This window comes from Cyanistes caeruleus, chromosome 1, assembly GCF_971803275.1.
Source record: "Cyanistes caeruleus chromosome 1, bCyaCae1.hap1.1, whole genome shotgun sequence".
NCBI lineage: Eukaryota > Metazoa > Chordata > Aves > Passeriformes > Paridae > Cyanistes > Cyanistes caeruleus.
This window is the reverse complement of record NC_141701.1, coordinates 849126-868000: the sequence shown is the minus strand read 5'-3', so window position 1 is coordinate 868000 and position 18875 is coordinate 849126. Positions and strand designations below refer to the sequence as shown.

The 18875-nt window shown below is 62.2% G+C and overlaps 2 protein-coding genes across 2 annotated transcripts in view; one reads left to right on the top strand and one right to left on the bottom strand.

Annotated features, from left to right (window-relative positions):
- The window catches only part of ADCK5 (aarF domain containing kinase 5), a 32286-nt gene extending 30946 nt beyond the window's left edge, over positions 1 to 1340 (bottom strand). Inside the window, exon 1 of the mRNA XM_086875652.1 lies at positions 1300 to 1340. Coding sequence (XP_086731778.1) covers positions 1300 to 1317 — 18 coding nt within the window. The 5' untranslated portion in view covers positions 1318 to 1340. The remainder of the gene's footprint in view (positions 1 to 1299) is intronic.
- A 475-nt stretch (positions 1341 to 1815) lies between these two features.
- Positions 1816 to 18875, top strand: FBXL6 (F-box and leucine rich repeat protein 6). The gene is made up of 11 exons (XM_086876090.1): positions 1816 to 1828; positions 2583 to 2739; positions 3961 to 4173; positions 5650 to 5713; positions 6240 to 6293; positions 7169 to 7270; positions 9739 to 9852; positions 11388 to 11625; positions 12705 to 13070; positions 13122 to 13410; positions 17905 to 18875. Exons 1-11 carry the CDS (start codon positions 1816 to 1818, stop codon positions 18254 to 18256), a joined length of 1962 nt encoding a protein of 653 aa, XP_086732216.1. The 3' UTR covers positions 18257 to 18875.

The following is an 18875-nucleotide window of genomic DNA, read 5'->3' as shown; positions in this document are numbered from 1 at the left end:
GGGGTCCCGGAGGGATCAGGTGACATTGTGGGGGGGGTCAGGTGACATTGGGGGGTCCGGGGGGTGGGGACAGGTGACACTGGGGGGGGGGTCAGGTGACATTGGGGGGTCCCGGAGGGATCAGGTGACATTGTGGGGGGGGTCAGGTGACATTGGGGGGTCCGGGGGGTGGGGACAGGTGACACTGGGGGGGGGTCAGGTGACATTGGGGGGTCCTGGGGGGGAGTCAGGTGACATTGGGGGGGTTCAGGTGACATTGGGGGGGGGTCCAGGTGACGTTGGGGGGTTCTGGGGGGGGGGTCAGGGAACATTGGGGGGACAGGTGACATGGGGGGGGAGTCCTGGGGGGGGACAGGTGACATTTGGGGGGGATCAGGTGATATTTGGGGGGGTTCAGGTGACATTGGGGGGGACAGGTGACATTGGGGGGGGTTCAGGTGACATTGGGGGGGACAGGTGACATTGGGGGGGTTCAGGTGACGTTGGGGGGGGTTCAGGTGACGTTGGGGGGTCCCGGGGGGGGTTCAGGTGACATTGGGGGGGTTCAGGTGACATTGGGGGGGTTCAGGTGACGTTGGGGGGGGTTCAGGTGACATTGGGGGGGTTCAGGTGACATTGGGGGGGGACAGGTGACATTGGGGGGGTTCAGGTGACATTGGGGGGGGTCCCCGGGAGATTCCATTGGCAGTTCCGGAGGGGGGGGTGGAAGGTCCGGGGGGTCCTGAGGGGGTCGGTGACACTCGGGGGGCCCCGGGGGGGGTTCAGGTGACATTGGGGGCTTCAGGTGACGTTGGGGGGTCCTGGAGGGGGGGGACAGATGACATTGGGGGGGTTCAGGTGACGTTGGGGGGGGTTCAGGTGACATTGGGGGGGTTCAGGTGACATTGGGGGGGGTTCAGGTGACATTGGGGGGTCCCCGGGAGATTCCATTGGCAGTTCCGGAGGGGGGGTGGAAGGTTCGGGGGGGTCCTGAGGGGGTCGGTGACACTCGGGGGGTCCCGGGGGGGCGGGGGGCGGTGACATTCTGGTGGGGGGAGGGGGGGGGTGTCCGGTGTGGGGGAGGGGTGACAAAGGGGGGGTCCCCGGAATTTCCCGAGGGGGAGGGGCCCTGAGGGGATCCCGGTGGGGGAGGGGGGGGTCCCGGCGGAAGTTCCGGGAAGTTCCGGGGGGGGATCCCTGAGGGGGGGGCGAGTCCCGGGAAGGGGGGAGGGGTCCTGGGGGGGGGTCCCGAGCTGGGGGGAGGGGTCCCGAGCTGGGGGGAGGGGTCCCGGTGCTCCCCCCCCCGCCCCTCCCCCTCACCGCCCGCCGCAGCCCCATCGCCGCCGCCGCCGCGCGCCGGGCCCCGCCCCCCGCGCCTCCCCATTGGCCGAGCCCCGCCGAGGCCCCGCCCACCGCGCCTCCCCATTGGCCGAGCCCCCAACGGCGGGCTCGCCCCACGCGACTCCCCATTGGACGGGAGGAAACAGCCCCGCCCCTCCCGCCCCGCCCCCGGCGCTGATTGGCTGGAGCCGGGCGCGCGCGGGAATGGGCAGAGGGGGCGGGGCCGAGGGGCGGATGAGGCGGAGCTGAGCAGAAGGGGGCGGGGCCAGGGAGGGGGAGGGGCTGGGGGGGTTCCTGAGGGTGGGGGAGGGGCTGGGGGGGGTCCTGAGGGTGGGGGAGGGGCTGGGGGGGGTGCCTGAGGGTGGTGGAGGGGCTGGGGGGGGGTGCCTGAGGGTGGGGGAGGGGCTGGGGGGGGGTTCCTGAAGGTGGGGGAGGGGATCTGGGGGCACCTCGGGACGGCCCCGCCCCCTCCCCCGAGCCCCGCCCCTTTCCAAGATGGCGGCGATCGGTGAGAACCGGACGGGGGTCCCGGGACCCTTCCCCTCCCCCACCCTTCCCCCCCCCCCCGCACGGCCCCGCCCCCGGAACTGCGGGGGGAGGGGCGGGGGGAGGGGCGGGGGGAGGGGCGGGATCCCCTGGCCGGAGCCGGAGGGGGCGGGGCCGGAGTGACCCCGCAGGGTGGGGGAGGGGAGGGAAACAACCCCCGCCCCCAGCCCAAAACAGCCCCGCCCCCAAAACAGCCCCTCCCCCACCCCATCTGTCCCCTCCCCCACCCTCACCTGTCCCCCAAAACAGCCCCTCCCCCACCCCTCACCTGTCCCCTCCCCCACCTGTCCCCCAAAACAGCCCCTCCCCCACCCCCACGTGTCCCCTCCCCCACCTGTCCCCCAAAACAGCCCCTCCCCCACCCCTCACCTGTCCCCTCCCCCACCTGTCCCCCAAAACAGCCCCTCCCCCACCCTCACCTGTCCCCTCCCCCACCTGTCCCCCAACACAGCCTCTCCCCCACCCCTCACCTGTCCCCTCCCCCACCTGTCCCCCAACACAGCCTCTCCCCCACCCCTCACCTGTCCCTTCCCCCCACCCCTCCCCCACCCTCACCTGGCCCCTTCCCCGCCCCTCCCCCACCCTCACCTGGCCCCTCCCCCAGCCCTCACCTGGCCCCTCCCCCACCCCTCCCCCACCCTCACCTGTCCCCTCCCCCGCCCCTCCCCCACCCTCACCTGGCCCCTCCCCCACCCTCACCTGGCCCCTCCCCCCAGCGCGGCCCCGGGGCCCCCCCAGCCCCCCCCGGAAGCGGCGCCGGGCCCAGGTGAGGAGGGGGGAGGGGCCGGCCCCGCCCCCGCTGCCCCCCGAGATCGTCCGGAGAATCTTCCAGAAGGCCGTGGAGGGGGAGGGGGCCGTGCCCTTCCTGTGCAGGTGAGACACACCTGGGGACACCTGGGGACAGCTGGGGACACCTGGGGACAGCTGGGGACACCTGGGGACACCTGGGGACAGCTGGGGGGACATGGGGAGGGGATCATTGTCCACCTGGGACACACCTGGCCACACCTGGGGACATCTGAGACACACCTGGGAACACCTGGGGACAGCTGGGGACAGCTGAGACACACCTGGAACACACCTGGGGACACCTGGGGACAGCTGGGGACACCTGAGACACACCTGGGGACACACCTGGGGACAGCTGGGGACAGCTGAGGACACACCTGGGGACAGCTGGGGACACCTGGGGACAGCTGGGGACACCTGGGGACACCTGGGGACACCTGGGGACACCTGAGACACACCTGGGGACACACCTGGGGACAGCTGGGGACACACCTGGGGACAGCTGAGACACACCTGGGGACACCTGAGACACACCTGGGGACAGCTGGAGGGGATCATTGTCCACCTGGGACACACCTGGGACACACCTGGGGACACCTGGGGACAGCTGGGGACAGCTGGGGACACCTGAGATACACCTGGAGGGCACCTGAGAACACCTGGGGAGGGTCATTGTCACACCTGGGGACACTGCGGGGTGTCACTGCCCCTCACCTGTCCCTGTCCTGTCCCACCTGTGTCACCTGTCCAACCTCACCTGTCCCACCTGTGTCACCACCTGTGTCACCTGTCCAACCTCACCTGTGTCACCTGTGCCACCTGTGTCACCTGTCCAACCTCACCTGTCCCACCTGTGTCACCTGTCCCACCTGTGCCACCTGTGCCACCTGTGTCACCTGTCCCACCTCACCTGTCCAACCTCACCTGTCCAACCTGTGTCACCTGTCCCACCTCACCTGTCCCCACCTGTGTCACCTGTGCCACCTGTGTCACCTGTGTCACCTGTCCCACCTGTCTCACCTGTCCCACCTGTGTCACCTGTCCCTGTCCTGTCCCCACCTGTCCCACCTGTCCCACCTCACCTGTCCAACCTCACCTGTCCCACCTGTGTCACCTGTCCCACCTCACCTGTCCAACCTCACCTGTCCCACCTGTCTCACCTGTCCCACCTCACCTGTCCCACCTCACCTGTCCAACCTGTGTCACCTGTCCCACCTGTCTCACCTTTCCCACCTGTCTCACCTGTCCCACCTGTGTCACCTGTCCCACCTGTCTCACCTGTCCCACCTGTGTCACCTGTCCCAGGGTGTCCCGCGTCTGCCGCCTGTGGCGTGACCTGGCCGCCGACCCCCGGCTGTGGCTGCGGGTGCACCTGAGGGGACACCTGAGGGGACACCTGAGGGGACACCTGAGGGGACACCTGAGGGGACACCTGAGGGGACACCGGGCTGGCCCCGCCCGCAGCCGCCGCCCCCCCGAGCAGGTGCTGGGCCCTGTGCTCCGATTGGTGGAGACCAGGTGAGACCTGACCCCGCCCCCTCCCCCTCTGCCAGGTGTGCAGGGACCTGCTGAGGTCACCTGAGGTCACCTGTGTCACCTGGGTCACCTGGGTGTCACCTGGGTGTCACCTGTGTGTCACCTGTGTGTCACCTGTGTCACACCTGTGTGTCACCTGTGTGTCACCTGTGTCACCTGTGTCACCTGTGTGTCACCTGTGTCACCTGTGTCACACCTGTGTGTCACCTGTGTGTCACCTGTGTGTCATCTGAGCTCACCTGTGTCACACCTGAGTCACCTGTGTGTCACCTGTGTCACACCTGTCACCTGTGTTACCAGTGTCACCTCAGTGTCACCTTGTCACCTGTGTGTCACCTGAGTCACCTGTGTGTCACCTGTGTCACACCTGTGTGTCACCTGTGTGTCACCTGTGTCACCTGTGTCACACCTGTCACCTGTGTCACCTGGGTGTCACCTGTGTGACCTGTGTCACACCTGTGTGTCACCTGTGTGTCACCTGTGTCACACCTAAGTCACACCTGTGTCAACTGTGTCACCTAGGTGTCACCTGTGTGACCTGTGTCACACCTGTGTCACCTGTGTGTCACCTGTGTGTCACCTGTGTCACCTGTGTCACACCTGTCACCTGTGTCACCTGTGTGTCACCTGTGTCACCTGTGTGTCACCTGTGTCACACCTGTCACCTGTGTCACACCTGTCACCTGTGTCACCTGTGTGTCACCTGTGTCACCTGTGTCACACCTGTGTGTCACCTGTGTGTCACCTGTATCACACCTGTCACCTGTGTCACCTGTGTGTCACCTGTGTCACCTGTGTCACACCTGTCACCTGTGTCACCTGTGTGTCACCTGTGTGACCTGTGTCACACCTGTGTGTCACCTGTGTGTCACCTGTATCACACCTGAGTCACACCTGTGTCAACTGTGTCACCTGTGTGTCACCTGTGTGTCACCTGAGCTCACCTGTGTCACACCTGTGTGTCACCTATGTGACCTGTGTCACCTGTGTGTCACCTGTGTGTCACCTGTGTCACACCTGTGTCAACTGTGTCACCTGTGTGTCACCTGTGTGTCACCTGTGTCACCTGAGCTCAGCTGTGTCACACCTGTGTGTCCTCTGTCACCTGTCACACCTGTGTTACCTGTGTCACCTGAGCTCACCTGACCTCACCTGTGTCACACCTGTGTGTCACCTGTGTGTCACCTGTGTCACACCTGAGTCACACCTGTGTCAACTGTGTCACCTGTGTGTCACCTGAGATCACCTGTGTCACACCTGTGTGTCACCTGTGTGTCACCTGAGATCACCTGTGTCACCTGTGTCACACCTGTGTCACCTCTGTCACCTGTCACCCCTGTGTCACACCCGTGTTACCTGTGTGTCACCTGTGTCACACCTGTGTCACACCTGTGCCACCTGTGTCCCACCTGTGTCACACCTGTGTCCCACCTGTGTGTGTCCCTCACCTGTCCCCAGGTTTTCGCTCCTCCAGGAGTTTGTGCTCAGTGATTGGAGCGGCCACGTGGGGCCCGTGCTGCAGGTGAGCACACCTGGGACACCTGGGGGGACATGGGGACACCTGGGACACCTGGGACACCTGGGACACACCTGGGATACCTGGGATACCTGGGACACCTGGGACACCTGGGGACACCTGGGACACCTGGGACACACCTGGGACACACCTGGGACACCTGGGGACACCTGGGGGGACATGGGGGGACATGGGGACACCTGGGACACACCTGGGACACCTGGGACACACCTGGGGACACCTGGAGACACCTGGGGACACCTGGGGGGACATGGGGACATCTGGGGGGACATGGGGACACCTGGGACACACCTGGGACACCTGGGGGGACATGGGGACACCTGGGGGGACATGGGGACACCTGGGACACCTGGGGACACCTGGGACACGCCCGGGACACACCTGGGACACACCTGGGGACACCTGGGACACACCTGGGACACACCTGGGGACACCTGGGGGGTGTCACACACACCTGGGGGTGTCACACACCTGCAGCAGGTGACACACCTGTCCCCTCCCCCCCTTTCAGGCCCTGAGCGCTTTCTGCCCCCACCTGAAACACCTGGAGCTGAGACACTGCCAGGTGAGGCCTGGGGACACCTGGGGACACCTGGGGACACCTGGGGACACCTGGGGAGGGGTGCTGGGGTCACCTGGGCGTGGTTTGGTGACACCTGGGCAGGTTTGGTGACACCTGGGCGGGTTTGGTGACACCTGGGCGTGGTTTGGTGACACCTGGGCAGGTTTGGTGACACCTGGGCGTGGTTTGATGACACCTGGGCGTGGTTTGGGGACACCTGGGCAGGTTTGGTGACACCTGGGCGGGTTTGGTGACACCTGGGCGTGGTTTGGGGACACCTGGGCGTGGTTTGGGGACACCTGGGCGTGGTTTGGTGACACCTGGGCAGGTTTGGTGACACCTGAGGGATCCAGGTGACACCTGGGTGTGGTTTGGTGACACCTGGGCAGGTTTGGTGACACCTGGGCGTGGTTTGGTGACACCTGGGCAGGTTTGGTGACACCTGGGCTGTTTTGGTGACACCTGGGCGTGGTTTGGTGACACCTGGACTGGTTTGGTGACACCTGGGCGTGGTTTGGTGACACCTGGGCGTGGTTTGGTGACACCTGGGCGTGGTTTGGGGACACCTGGGCGGGTTTGGTGACACCTGGGCGGGGTTTGGTGACACCTGGGCGTGGTTTGGTGACACCTGGGCGGGGTTTGGTGACACCTGGGCAGGTTTGGTGACACCTGGGCGGGGTTTGGTGACACCTGAGGGATCCAGGTGACACCTGGGCGGGTTTGGTGACACCTGGGCGTGGTTTGGTGACACCTGGGCAGGTTTGGTGACACCTGGGCGTGGTTTGGTGACACCTGGGTGTGGTTTGGTGACACCTGGGCAGGTTTGGTGACACCTGGGCGGGGTTTGGTGACACCTGGGCGTGGTTTGGGCCCCGCAGGTGGAGCCGGCGGCGCTCGGGGGGTTCCTGGCGGCCCCTCCCCCCCTGCAGCACCTGCACCTCACCTGTCCCCGCCTGCGGCCGGTGCTGCCCGCCCTGGCTGTGAGTGCGGGGAACCCCAAAAACACCCAAAAACACCCCAAAAACACCCAAAAACATCCCAAAAACACCCCAAAAACACCCTAAAACATCCCAAAAACACCCTAAAACATCCCAAAAACACCCCAAAAACAACCTAAAAACACCCCAAAACACCCCAAAAACACCCGAAAACACCCCAAAACACCCCAAAACATCCCAAAACATCCCAAAAATACCCCAAAACACCCCAAAAACACCCTAAAACATCCCAAAAATACCCCAAAACACCCAAAGCCACCCCAAAATACCCCAAAAACACCCAAAAACATCCCAAAAGATCCCAAAATATCCTAAAAACACCCTAAAAACTCCCCAAAACACCCCAAAAACATCCCAAAATATCTCAAAAATACCCCAAAACACCCTAAAACATCCCAAAAATACCCCAAAACACCCCAAAACACCCCAAAATACCCCAAAAACACCCAAAATACACCAAAAACATCCACAATACACCAAAAACACCCCCAAAACACCCCAAAACATCCCAAAAACACCCCAAAAACAGGCTAAAACACCCCAAAACACCCCCAAACCACCCAAAGCCATCCCAAAATACCCCCAAAACACCCAAAAACACCCTAAAAACACCCAAAAACACCCTAAAACCCCCCAAAATACCCCAAAATACCCCCAAAACACCCCAAAAACTTCCCAAAAACAACCTAAAACCACCCCAAAACACCCCAAAAACAGCCTAAGAACACCCAAACCCTCAAAATACCCCAAAATACCCCAAAACCACCCCAGAATATCCAAAAATACCCCAAAACACCCCCAAACTGCCCTAAAAAAACCCCAAAATCCCCCCAAATCCACCAGAAGTCCCCCCAAAACCCCCAAATTTCCCCCTTTAACCCCAAATTCCCCCCCTTTAACCCAAATCCCCCTTTTTGACCCCAAATCCCTCCTTTTTTATCCCAAATTCCCCTTTTTTAACCCAAATTCCCCTTTTTAACACCAAATTTCCCCATTTTAACCCCAAATTCCCCGTTTTTAACCCCAAATTTCCCCCTTTTAACCCCAAATTCCCCCTTTTTTAACCCAAATTGTCCATTTTTAACCCAAATCCCCCCGTTTTTAACCGAAATTGCCCTTTTTTAACCCCAAATTGCCCGTTTTGACCCCAAATCCCCCCTGTTTTTAACCGAAATTCCCCCTTTTAAGCCCAAATTTCCCCCTTTTAACCCCAAATTTCCCCCTTTTAACCCCAAATTCCCCCTTTTTTAACCCAAACCCCCCCCGTTTTTATCCCAAATTCCCCTTTTTCAACCCAAATTGCCCTTTTTTAACCCAAATCCCCCCGTTTTTAACCGAAATTGTCCGTTTTTAACCCAACCCCCCCCGTTTTTAACCCCAAATTGTCCGTTTTCAACCGAAATTGCCCTTTTTTAACCCAAATCCCCCCGTTTTAACCCCAAATTGCCCATTTTTAACCCAAATCCCCCCGGTTTTGACCCCAAATTGTCCGTTTTTAACCAAAATTGCCCGTTTTTAACCCAAATCCCCCCCGTTTTTAACCGAAATTGCCCGTTTTTAACCCAAATCCCCCGTTTTTGACCCCAAATTGACCGTTTTTAACCGAAATTGCCTGTTTTTACCCCAAATTGCCCTTTTTCAACCCAAATCCCCCCGTTTTTAACCGAAATTGCCCGTTTTTACCCCAAATTGTTTGTTTTTAACCGAAATCGCCCGTTTTTAACCGAAATTGCCCTTTTTTAACCCCAAATTGCCCATTTTTACCCCAAATTGCCCATTTTTAACCCAAATCTCCCCGTTTTTACCCCAAATCCCCTGTTTTTAACCCAAACCCCCCCGTTTTTAACCCCAAATTGCCCGTTTTTAACCGAAATCCCCCCGTTTTTAACCGAAATCGCCCGTTTTTAACCCCAAATTGCCCTTTTTTAACCCAAATCCCCCCGTTTTTACCCCGAATCCCCCATTTTTAACCGAAATCCCCCGTTTTTACCCCAAATCCCCCGTTTTTAACCGAAATCGCCGGTTTTTACCCCAAATCCCCCGTTTTTAACCGAAATCGCCGGTTTTTACCCCAAATCCCCCGTTTTTAACCCAAATTGCCCGTTTTTAACCCAAACCCCCCCGTTTTTAACCCCAAATTCCCCTTTTTTAACCAAAATTCCCCCGTTTTTACCCCAAATCCCCCGTTTTTAACCCAAATCCCCCGGTTTTACCCCAAATTGCCCGTTTTTACCCGAAATCCCCCGTTTTTACCCGAAATCCCCCGTTTTTACCCCAAATCCCTCCTTTTTTAACCGAAATCGCCGGTTTTTAACCCCAAATCCCCCCGTTTTTACCCCAAATCCCCCGTTTTTGCCCCGATTCCCCCGTTTTTAACCCCAAATTGTCCGTTTTACCCCAAATCCCCCCGTTTTTAACCGAAATCGCCGGTTTTTGCCCCGATTCCCCAGGCCGGGGCGTGTCCCCAGCTGCGCGTGCTGGAGCTGGAGCAGAACTCGGGGGGTCCCGGGCCCCCCCTCCCGCTGCCCCTGGAGCGGCTGCAGGCGGCCTGTCCCCTGCTGCAGGTACCCCAAAATCACCTGGGGACCCCAAAATGTACCTGGGCACCCCCAAAACTCACCTGGGCACCCCAAAATGTACCTGGGACCCCAAATCACACCTGGGGACCCCAAAATCCATCCTGGGCACCCCAAATCACACCTGGGAGCCCAAAACTCACCTGGGGACCCCCAAAACTCACCTGGGCACCCCCAAAACTCACCTGGGGACCCCAAAACTCACCTGGGACCCCCAAAACTCACCTGGGGACCCCAAAAATGTACCTGGGACCCCAAAACTCACCTGGGAACCCCAAAATCCATCCTGGGACCCCAAAATCACCTGGGCACCCCAAAACTCACCTGGGCACCCCCAAAACCCATCCTGGGACCCCAAAATCCATCCTGGGGACCCCCAAAACTCACCTGGGGACACCAAAAATGTACCTGGGCACCCCAAAACTCACCTGGGACCCCAAAATCCATCCTGGGACCCCAAAATCCATCCTGGGGACTCCCAAAACTCACCTGGGACCCCAAATCACACCTGGGGAGCCCAAAACTCACCTGGGGACCCAAAATCATCACAGGTACCCCAAAACTCACCTGGGGACACCCAAAATCCATCCTGGGGACCCCAAAACTCACCTGGGGACCCGAAAACTCACCTGGGACCCCAAAACTCACCTGGGGACCCCAAAATCCATCCTGGGGACCCCAAAACTCACCTGGGGACCCAAAATCATCACAGGGACCCCAAAACTCACCTGGCGCCCCAAAATCACACCTGGGAACCCCCAAAATCCATCCTGGGGACCCCAAAACTCACCTGGGGACCCCCAAAACTCACCTGGGACCCCCAAATCCATCCTGGGGACCCCAAAAATGTACATGGGTACCCCAAAATCACACCTGGGACCCCAAAACTCACCTGGGAACCCCAAACTCACCTGGGGACCCCCAAATCCATCCTGGGGACCCGAAAACTCACCTGGGGACCCCCAAAACACGCCCCAGGCCCCCCCTCCCCCAAAACCTCCGGGACCCCCCCCCCCCCAAATCCACAGGTGCCCCTCCCCCACCCCGGGTGACCCCGAGTGACCCCCACGGCCCTGCCCCTCCCCCACCCCGCGGTGTCCCCCCCACCCACAGCCCCTCCCCCACCCCCAGGTGCCCCCCACTTGACGCTGCCCCTCCCCCACCCCCAGGGGCCCCTCCCCCCACAGGTGCCCCTCCCGGTGCCCCTCCCCCAACCCCAGGTGCCCCTCCCCCCCCTCCCCCCGGCCCTGCCCCTCCCCCACCCCACAGGTGCCCCTCCCCCACCCCCTGACGCTGCCCCTCCCCCACCCCGCAGGTGCCCCTCCCCCACCCCGCAGGTGCCCCTCCCCCACCCCCTGACGCTGCCCCTCCCCCACCCCCTGACGCTGCCCCTCCCCCACCCCGCAGGTGCCCCTCCCCCACCCCCTGACGCTGCCCCTCCCCCACCCCCTGACGCTGCCCCTCCCCCACCCCGCAGGTGCCCCTCCCCCACCCCCTGACGCTGCCCCTCCCCCACCCCGCAGGTTCTCCGCCTGGGGGGGGCCCCGTGGGTGCCCCAGCGCTGCCCCTCCCCCCGCCGCGCCCCTCCCCCCGCCTTCCCCCTCCTGCGGGAATTGGGGCTGGGGGACCCCGGCGGGGGCGGGGCGGGGGGGGAGGGGCTCCTGCGGCGCCTCCTGCGCGGGACCCCCGAGCTGAGGGGGCTGGAGCTGAGGGGCTGCACCTGCGTCACCCCCCGGGGGCTGCTGGAGCTGCCCTGCGCAGGTGAGACACACCTGGGGACACCTGGGGACACACCCAGACACACCTGGGGACACACCCAGACACACCTGGGGACACCTGGGGACACACCCAGACTCACCTGGGGACACACCCAGACACACCTGGGGACACCTGGATACACCTGGGGACACTTGGGGACACCTGGGGACACCTGGATACACCTGGGGACACTTGGGGACACCTGGATACACCTGGATACACCTGGGGACACCTGGCACACCTGGGGACACTTGGGGACACACCTGGATACACCTGGGGACACACCCAGACACACCTGGGGACACCTGGGACACCTGGGGACACACCCAGACACACCTGGGGACACATGGGGACACCCAGACACACCTGGGGACAGCTGGTCCCATTGTCACCTGTCCCTGTGTCCACCTGTGTCACCTGTCCCCAGGGCTGGAGCGGCTCTCGGTGGTGCTATCCCTGTGTCACACCTGTGTCACCTGTCCCATTGTCACCTGTCACACCTGTGTCACACCTGTGTCATCTTTGTCACCTGTCCCAGTGTCACCTGTGTCACACCTGTGTCACCTGTATCACACCTGTGTCACCTGTCCCATTGTCACCTGTCACACTTGTGTCACCTGTGTCATCTTTGTCACCTGTCCCATTGTCCCCTGTGTCACACCTGTGTCACACCTGTGTCACCTGTCCCAGTGTCACCTGTGTCACACCTGTGTCACACCTGTGTCATTTCTGTCACCTGTCCCATTGTCACCTGTGTCACACCTGTGTCACCTGTCCCATTATCCCCTGTGTCACACCTGTGTCATCTCTGTCACCTGTCCCAGTGTCACCTGTCACACCTGTGTCACCTGTGTCATCTCTGTCACCTGTCCCATTGTCCCCTGTGTCTCTCAGTCTCGGTGTCCCCGGGCTGTCGTGTCCCCGGTTCCGGTTCCGGTTCCGGTTCCGGTTCCGGTTCGTGGCTGGCCGTGACGCGCCGCTGGCACCGGACGCTGCTGGAGCTGGACCTGAGCCATTGTCACCTGTGTCACACCTGTGTCACACCTGTCCCATTGTCACCTGTGTCACCCCTGTGTCCCCAGGGCTGGAGCGTCTCTCGGTGTCGGTTCCCCCCGGCTGTCCGGGTTCCGGTTCCGGTTCCGGTTCCGGTTCCTGGCTGTCGGTGACTCTCCGCTGGCACCGGACGCTGCTGGAGCTGGACCTGAGCCATTGTCACCTGTGTCACACCTGTGTCACACCTGTCCCATTGTCCCATTGTCACCTGTGTCACACCTGTGTCACACCTGTGTCACACCTGTCCCATTGTCCCATTGTCACCTGTGTCACACCTGTGTCACACCTGTGTCCCCAGGGCTGGAGCGTCTCTCGGTGTCGGTTCCCCCCGGCTGTCCGGGTTCCGGTTCCGGTTCTGGTTCCGGTTCCGGTTCCGGTTCCGGTTCCGGTTCCTGGCTCTCGGTGACTCTCCGCTGGCACCGGACGCTGCTGGAGCTGGACCTGAGCCATTGTCACCTGTGTCACCTGTGTCACACCTGTCCCATTGTCCCCTGTGTCCCCAGGGCTGGAGCGTCTCTCGGTGCCGGTTCCCCCCGGCTGTCCGGGTTCCGGTTCCGGTTCCGGTTCCGGTTCCTGGCTGTCGGTGACTCTCCGCTGGCACCGGACGCTGCTGGAGCTGGACCTGAGCGGGCGCCGCGATCCCGACCTGGGCCGGGCCCTGGCGGCGTTCGGGCCCCGCGACCCCCTGAGGGTCCTGAGGCTGGCGGGGACCCCCGTGAGCCCCCAGGAGCTGCGGTGAGACCCCCGCCTGTCGCGATAGACCCCCGCCTGTCGCGATAGACACCCGCCTGTCGCGATAGACCCCCGCCTGTCGCGATAGACCCCCGCCTGTCGCGATAGACCCCCGCCTGTCGCGATAGACACCCGCCTGTCGCGATAGACACCCGCCTGTCGTGATACACACCCGCCTGTCGCGATAGACACCCGCCTGTCGCGATAGACCCCCGCCTGTCGCGATAGACCCCCGCCTGTCGCGATAGACACCCGCCTGTCGCGATAGACCCCCGCCTGTCGCGATAGACATGGGGATTGGCGCGATAGACACCCGCCTGTCGCGATAGACCCCCGCCTGTCGCGATAGACACCCGCCTGTCGCGATAGACACCCGCCTGTCGCGATACACGCCCGCCTGTCGCGATAGACACCCGCCTGTCGCGATAGACCCCCGCCTGTCGCGATAGACACCTGCCTGTCGCGATAGACCCCCGCCTGTCGCGATAGACACCTGCCTGTCGCGATAGACACCCACCTGTCGCGATAGACCCCCCCCGCCTGTCGCGATAGACACCCGCCTGTCGCGATAGACACCCGCCTGTCGCGATAGACACCCGCTGTCGCGATAGACACCCGCCTGTCGCGATAGACACCCGCCTGTCGCGATAGACACCGGCCTGTCGCGATACACACCCGCCTGTCGCGATACACACCCGCCTGTCGCGATAGACCCCCGCCTGTCGCGATAGACACCCGCCTGTCGCGATAGACCCCCGCCTGTCGCGATAGACACCCGCCTGTCGCGATAGACACCCACCTGTCGCGATACACACCCGCCTGTCGCGATAGACACCGGCCTGTCGCGATAGACACCCGCCTGTCGCGATAGACACCCGCCTGTCGCGATAGACCCCCGCCTGTCGCGATACACACCCGCCTGTCGCGATAGACACCCGCCTGTCGCGATAGACCCCCGCCTGTCGCGATAGACACCCGCCTGTCGCGATAGACCCCCGCCTGTCGCGATAGACCCCCGCCTGTCGCGATAGACCCCCGCCTGTCGCGATAGACACCCGCCTGTCGTGATAGACACCAGCCTGTCGCGATACACACCCGCCTGTCGCGATAGACACCCGCCTGTCGCGATAGACACCGGCCTGTCGCGATAGACCCCCGCCTGTCGCGATAGACCCCCGCCTGTCGCGATAGACAGCCGCCTGTCGCGATAGACACCCGCCTGTCGCGATACACACCCGCCTGTCGCGATAGACACCCGCCTGTCGCGATAGACACCGGCCTGTCGCGATAGATAGACCCCCGCCTGTCGCGATAGACCCCCGCCTGTCGCGATAGACACCGGCCTGTCGCGATAGACACCCGCCTGTCGCGATAGACCCCCGCCTGTCACGATAGACCCCCGCCTGTCGCGATAGACACCTGCCTGTCGCGATAGACCCCCGCCTGTCGCGATAGACACCCACCTGTCGCGATAGACCCCCGCCTGTCGCGATAGACCCCCGCCTGTCGCGATAGACCCCCGCCTGTCGCGATACACACCCGCCTGTCGCGATAGACCCCCGCCTGTCGCGATAGACACCTGCCTGTCACGATAGACCCCCGCCTGTCGCGATAGACACCTGCCTGTCGCGATAGACCCCCGCCTGTCGCGATAGACACCGGCCTGTCGCGATAGGCACCCGCCTGTCGCGATAGACACCCACCTGTCGCGATAGACACCCGCCTGTCGCGATAGACCCCCGCCTGTCGCGATAGACACCCGCCTGTCGCGATAGACCCCCGCCTGTCGCGATAGACACCCGCCTGTCGCGATAGACCCCCGCCTGTCGCGATAGCGGCGGGGATTGGCACAATAGCCATGGGGATTGGCGCGATAGCCACCCGCCTGTCGCAATAGACAGCTGCCTGTCGCGATAGTGGCGGGGATTGGTGCGATATCCATGGGGATGTCGCAATAGCCATGGGGATGTCGCGATAGCCATGGGGATGTCGCGATAGCCATGGGGATTGGCGCGATAGCCATGGGGATGTCGCGATAGCCATGGGGATTGGCGCGATAGCCATGGGGATGTCGCGATAGCCATGGGGATTGGCGCGATAGCCACCCACCTGTCGCGATAGACACCCGCCTGTCGCGATAGCCACCCACCTGTCGCGATAGCCACCCACCTGTCGCGATAGACACCCGCCTGTCGCGATAGACACCCGCCTGTCGCGATAGACACCCACCTGTCGCGATAGCCACCCACCTGTCGCGATAGACACCCGCCTGTCGCGATAGACACCCGCCTGTCGCGATAGACACCCGCCTGTCGCGATAGACACCCACCTGTCGCGATAGACACCGGCCTGTCGCGATAGACACCCGCCTGTCGCGATAGACACCCGCCTGTCGCGATAGCGGCGGGGATTGGTGCGATAGCCATGGGGATGTCGCGATAGCCACCCGCCTGTCGTGATAGCGGGGGGTGTCGTGATAGAGGGGATGTCGGGATATCGGGGGATTGTCGCGATAGCAGGGATGTCGCGATAGCGGGGATGTCGGGATATCGGGGGTACCGGGGGTATTGGGGGTGTCGCGACGTCGGGGATCATCGGGATACGGGGATATCGGGATATGGAGATATCGGGATATGGGGATATCGGGATATGGAGATATCGGGATATGGAGATATCGGGATATGGGGATATCGGGATATGGAGATATCGGGATATGGAGATACAGGGGTGTTGGGATATCGGGATATGGAGATATCGGGATATGGAGATATCGGGATACAGGGATGTTGGGATATCGGGATATGGGATATGGGATATCGTGACATGGGGATATCGGGATATTGGGATATGGAGATATCGGGATATCGGGATATCAGGATATGGAGATATCGGGATACAGGGATGTTGGGATATTGGGATATGGGATATGGGATATGGGATATCGTGACATGGGGATATCGGGATATCGTGACATGGGGATATCGGGATGTGGGGATACAGGGATGCTGGGATATCGGGATATGGGATATGGGATATCGTGACATGGGGATATCGGGATATCGTGACATGGGGATATCGGGATATGGGGATACAGGGATGTCGGGATATGGGGATATCGGGATATCAGGATATGGGATATTGGGATATGGAGATATCGGGATATTGGGATATGGGGATAACAGGATGTCGGGATATCGGGACATGGGGATATCAGGATATGGGATATCGGGATATGGAGGTATCGGGATATGGGGATATCGGGATATGGGATATCGGGATATGGGGATATCGGGATATGGGATATCGGGATATGGAGGTATTGGGATATTGGGACATGGGGGATTATTGGGATATTGGGATATGGAGATATCGGGATATGGGGATAACAGGATGTCGGGATATCGGGATATGGAGATATCGGGATATGGGGATATCGGGATATCGGGACATGGAGGATTATCGGGATATCGGGATATGGGATATCGGGATATAGAGGTATCAGGATATCGGGACATGGGGGATTATTGGGATATCGGGATATTGGGATATCGGGATATGGAGATAACAGGATGTCGGGATACGGGAATATCGGGACATGGAGGTATCAGGATATGGAGGTATCGGGATATCGGGACATGGGGGATTATCGGGATATCGGGATATGGAGATAACAGGATGTCGGGATATCGGGACATGGGGGATTATCGGGATATCGGGATATGGGATATCAGGATATGGGGATATCGGGATATGGGGATATCGGGACATGGGGGATTATCGGGATATCGGGATATGGGATATCGGGATATGGAGATATCGGGACATGGGGGATTATCGGGATATTGGGACATTGGGCCATGGGGGGGACACGGCCACACGGTGCCAGGGGGGACATCGGGGACACCGGGGGGGGCACAACACCGGGAACGTGGGGGGGACACTGGGGACACTGGGGGACACTGGGGGACACTGGGGACATTGGGGGGGACACTGGGGGACACTGGGGGACACTGGGGGGACACTGGGGGGGCACTGGGGGACACTGGGGGACACTGGGGGACATTGGGGGGACACTGGGGGGGACATTGGGGACATTGGGGGGGACACTGGGGACAGTGGGGGGACACTGGGGGGACACTGGGGGGACATTGGGGACATTCCCAGGGGCTCAGGGGTCACTGGGGGACAGTGGAGGACACTGGGGGGGGACATGGGGGACACTGGGGGGACACTGGGGACATTCCCAGGGGCTCAGGGGTCACACTGGGGGTTACTGGGGGACACTGGGAGGTCACTGGGGGTCACCCTGGGGGGGTTCTGGGGGGTCTGAGGGGTCACTCTGGGGGTCACTCTGGGGGATCTCGGGGGGTCTGGGGGTCACTCTGGGGGTCTCTGGGGGGGTCTGGGGGTCACTCTGGGGGTCTGGGGGGTCTCAGGGGGTCTGGGGGTCACTCTGGGGGTCTCAGGGGGTGACTCTGTGTGTCCCCGTGTCCCCAGGCCGCTGCTGGCCTGTCCCCACCTGGCTCACCTGGACCTGTCCTCGTGCCGCCGCCTCCCCCGCGGCACCAAGAGACCCCACCTGGGCCGGGGGGAGGTGCTGAGGCTGCTGAGGGGGCTGGAGACCCCCCCAGAGGAGACCCCCGGAGAGGGGACACCCCCCGAGGGGACCCCCGGAGAGGAGACACCCCCCGAGGGGACCCCCGGACAGGGGACACCCCCAGAGGAGACCCCCGGACAGGGGACACCCCCCGAGGGGACCCCCGGAGAGGGGACACCCCCCGAGGAGACCCCCGGACAGGAGACCCCCCCTGAAGAGACCCCCGCACCATTGGGGTCCCCCCTGGAATAGGGGAGACCCCCCTGGAGGGGACCCCCGGACAGGGGACACCCCCCTGAAGCGACCCCCCCCACCATTGAAGACCCCCACGGAATAGGAGACCCCCCCGAGGGGACCCCCGGACAGGAGACCCCTCCCCAGGAGACACCTTTGGGGCTGGGAACCCCCCCGAGGGGACCCCCAGAAAGAAGAGCCCCCCCCAAAGAGACCCCCACGTCATTGGGGACCCCCCCATAATAGGGGACCCCCCCGAGGGGACCCCCAGTGAGGAGACCCCCCCTGAGGAGACCCCCGACCATTGGGGACCCCCCCAGGAGCCCCCTCAGAATGGGGGATCCCCCCCCAGGGGACCCCCGGACCATTGGGGACCCCCTCCAGAATAGGGGATCCCCCCCCAGGGGACCCCCCCGCCATCAGGGACCCCCCCCAGGAGCCCCCAGACCCCCCCATGAGGACCCCAAAGATGAGACCCCCCCCCCAAAAAAAAGCGACCCCTCCCCAATAACTCCCCGAGCCCTGGAACCCCCCAAAAATCTGGGGGGGGGAGAGTGGGGGACCTCCCCTCCCCCACCTCTCTTTTTGTAGCCCCTCCCCCTTTTTATAGCCCCTCCCCCATTTTATAGCCCCCCCA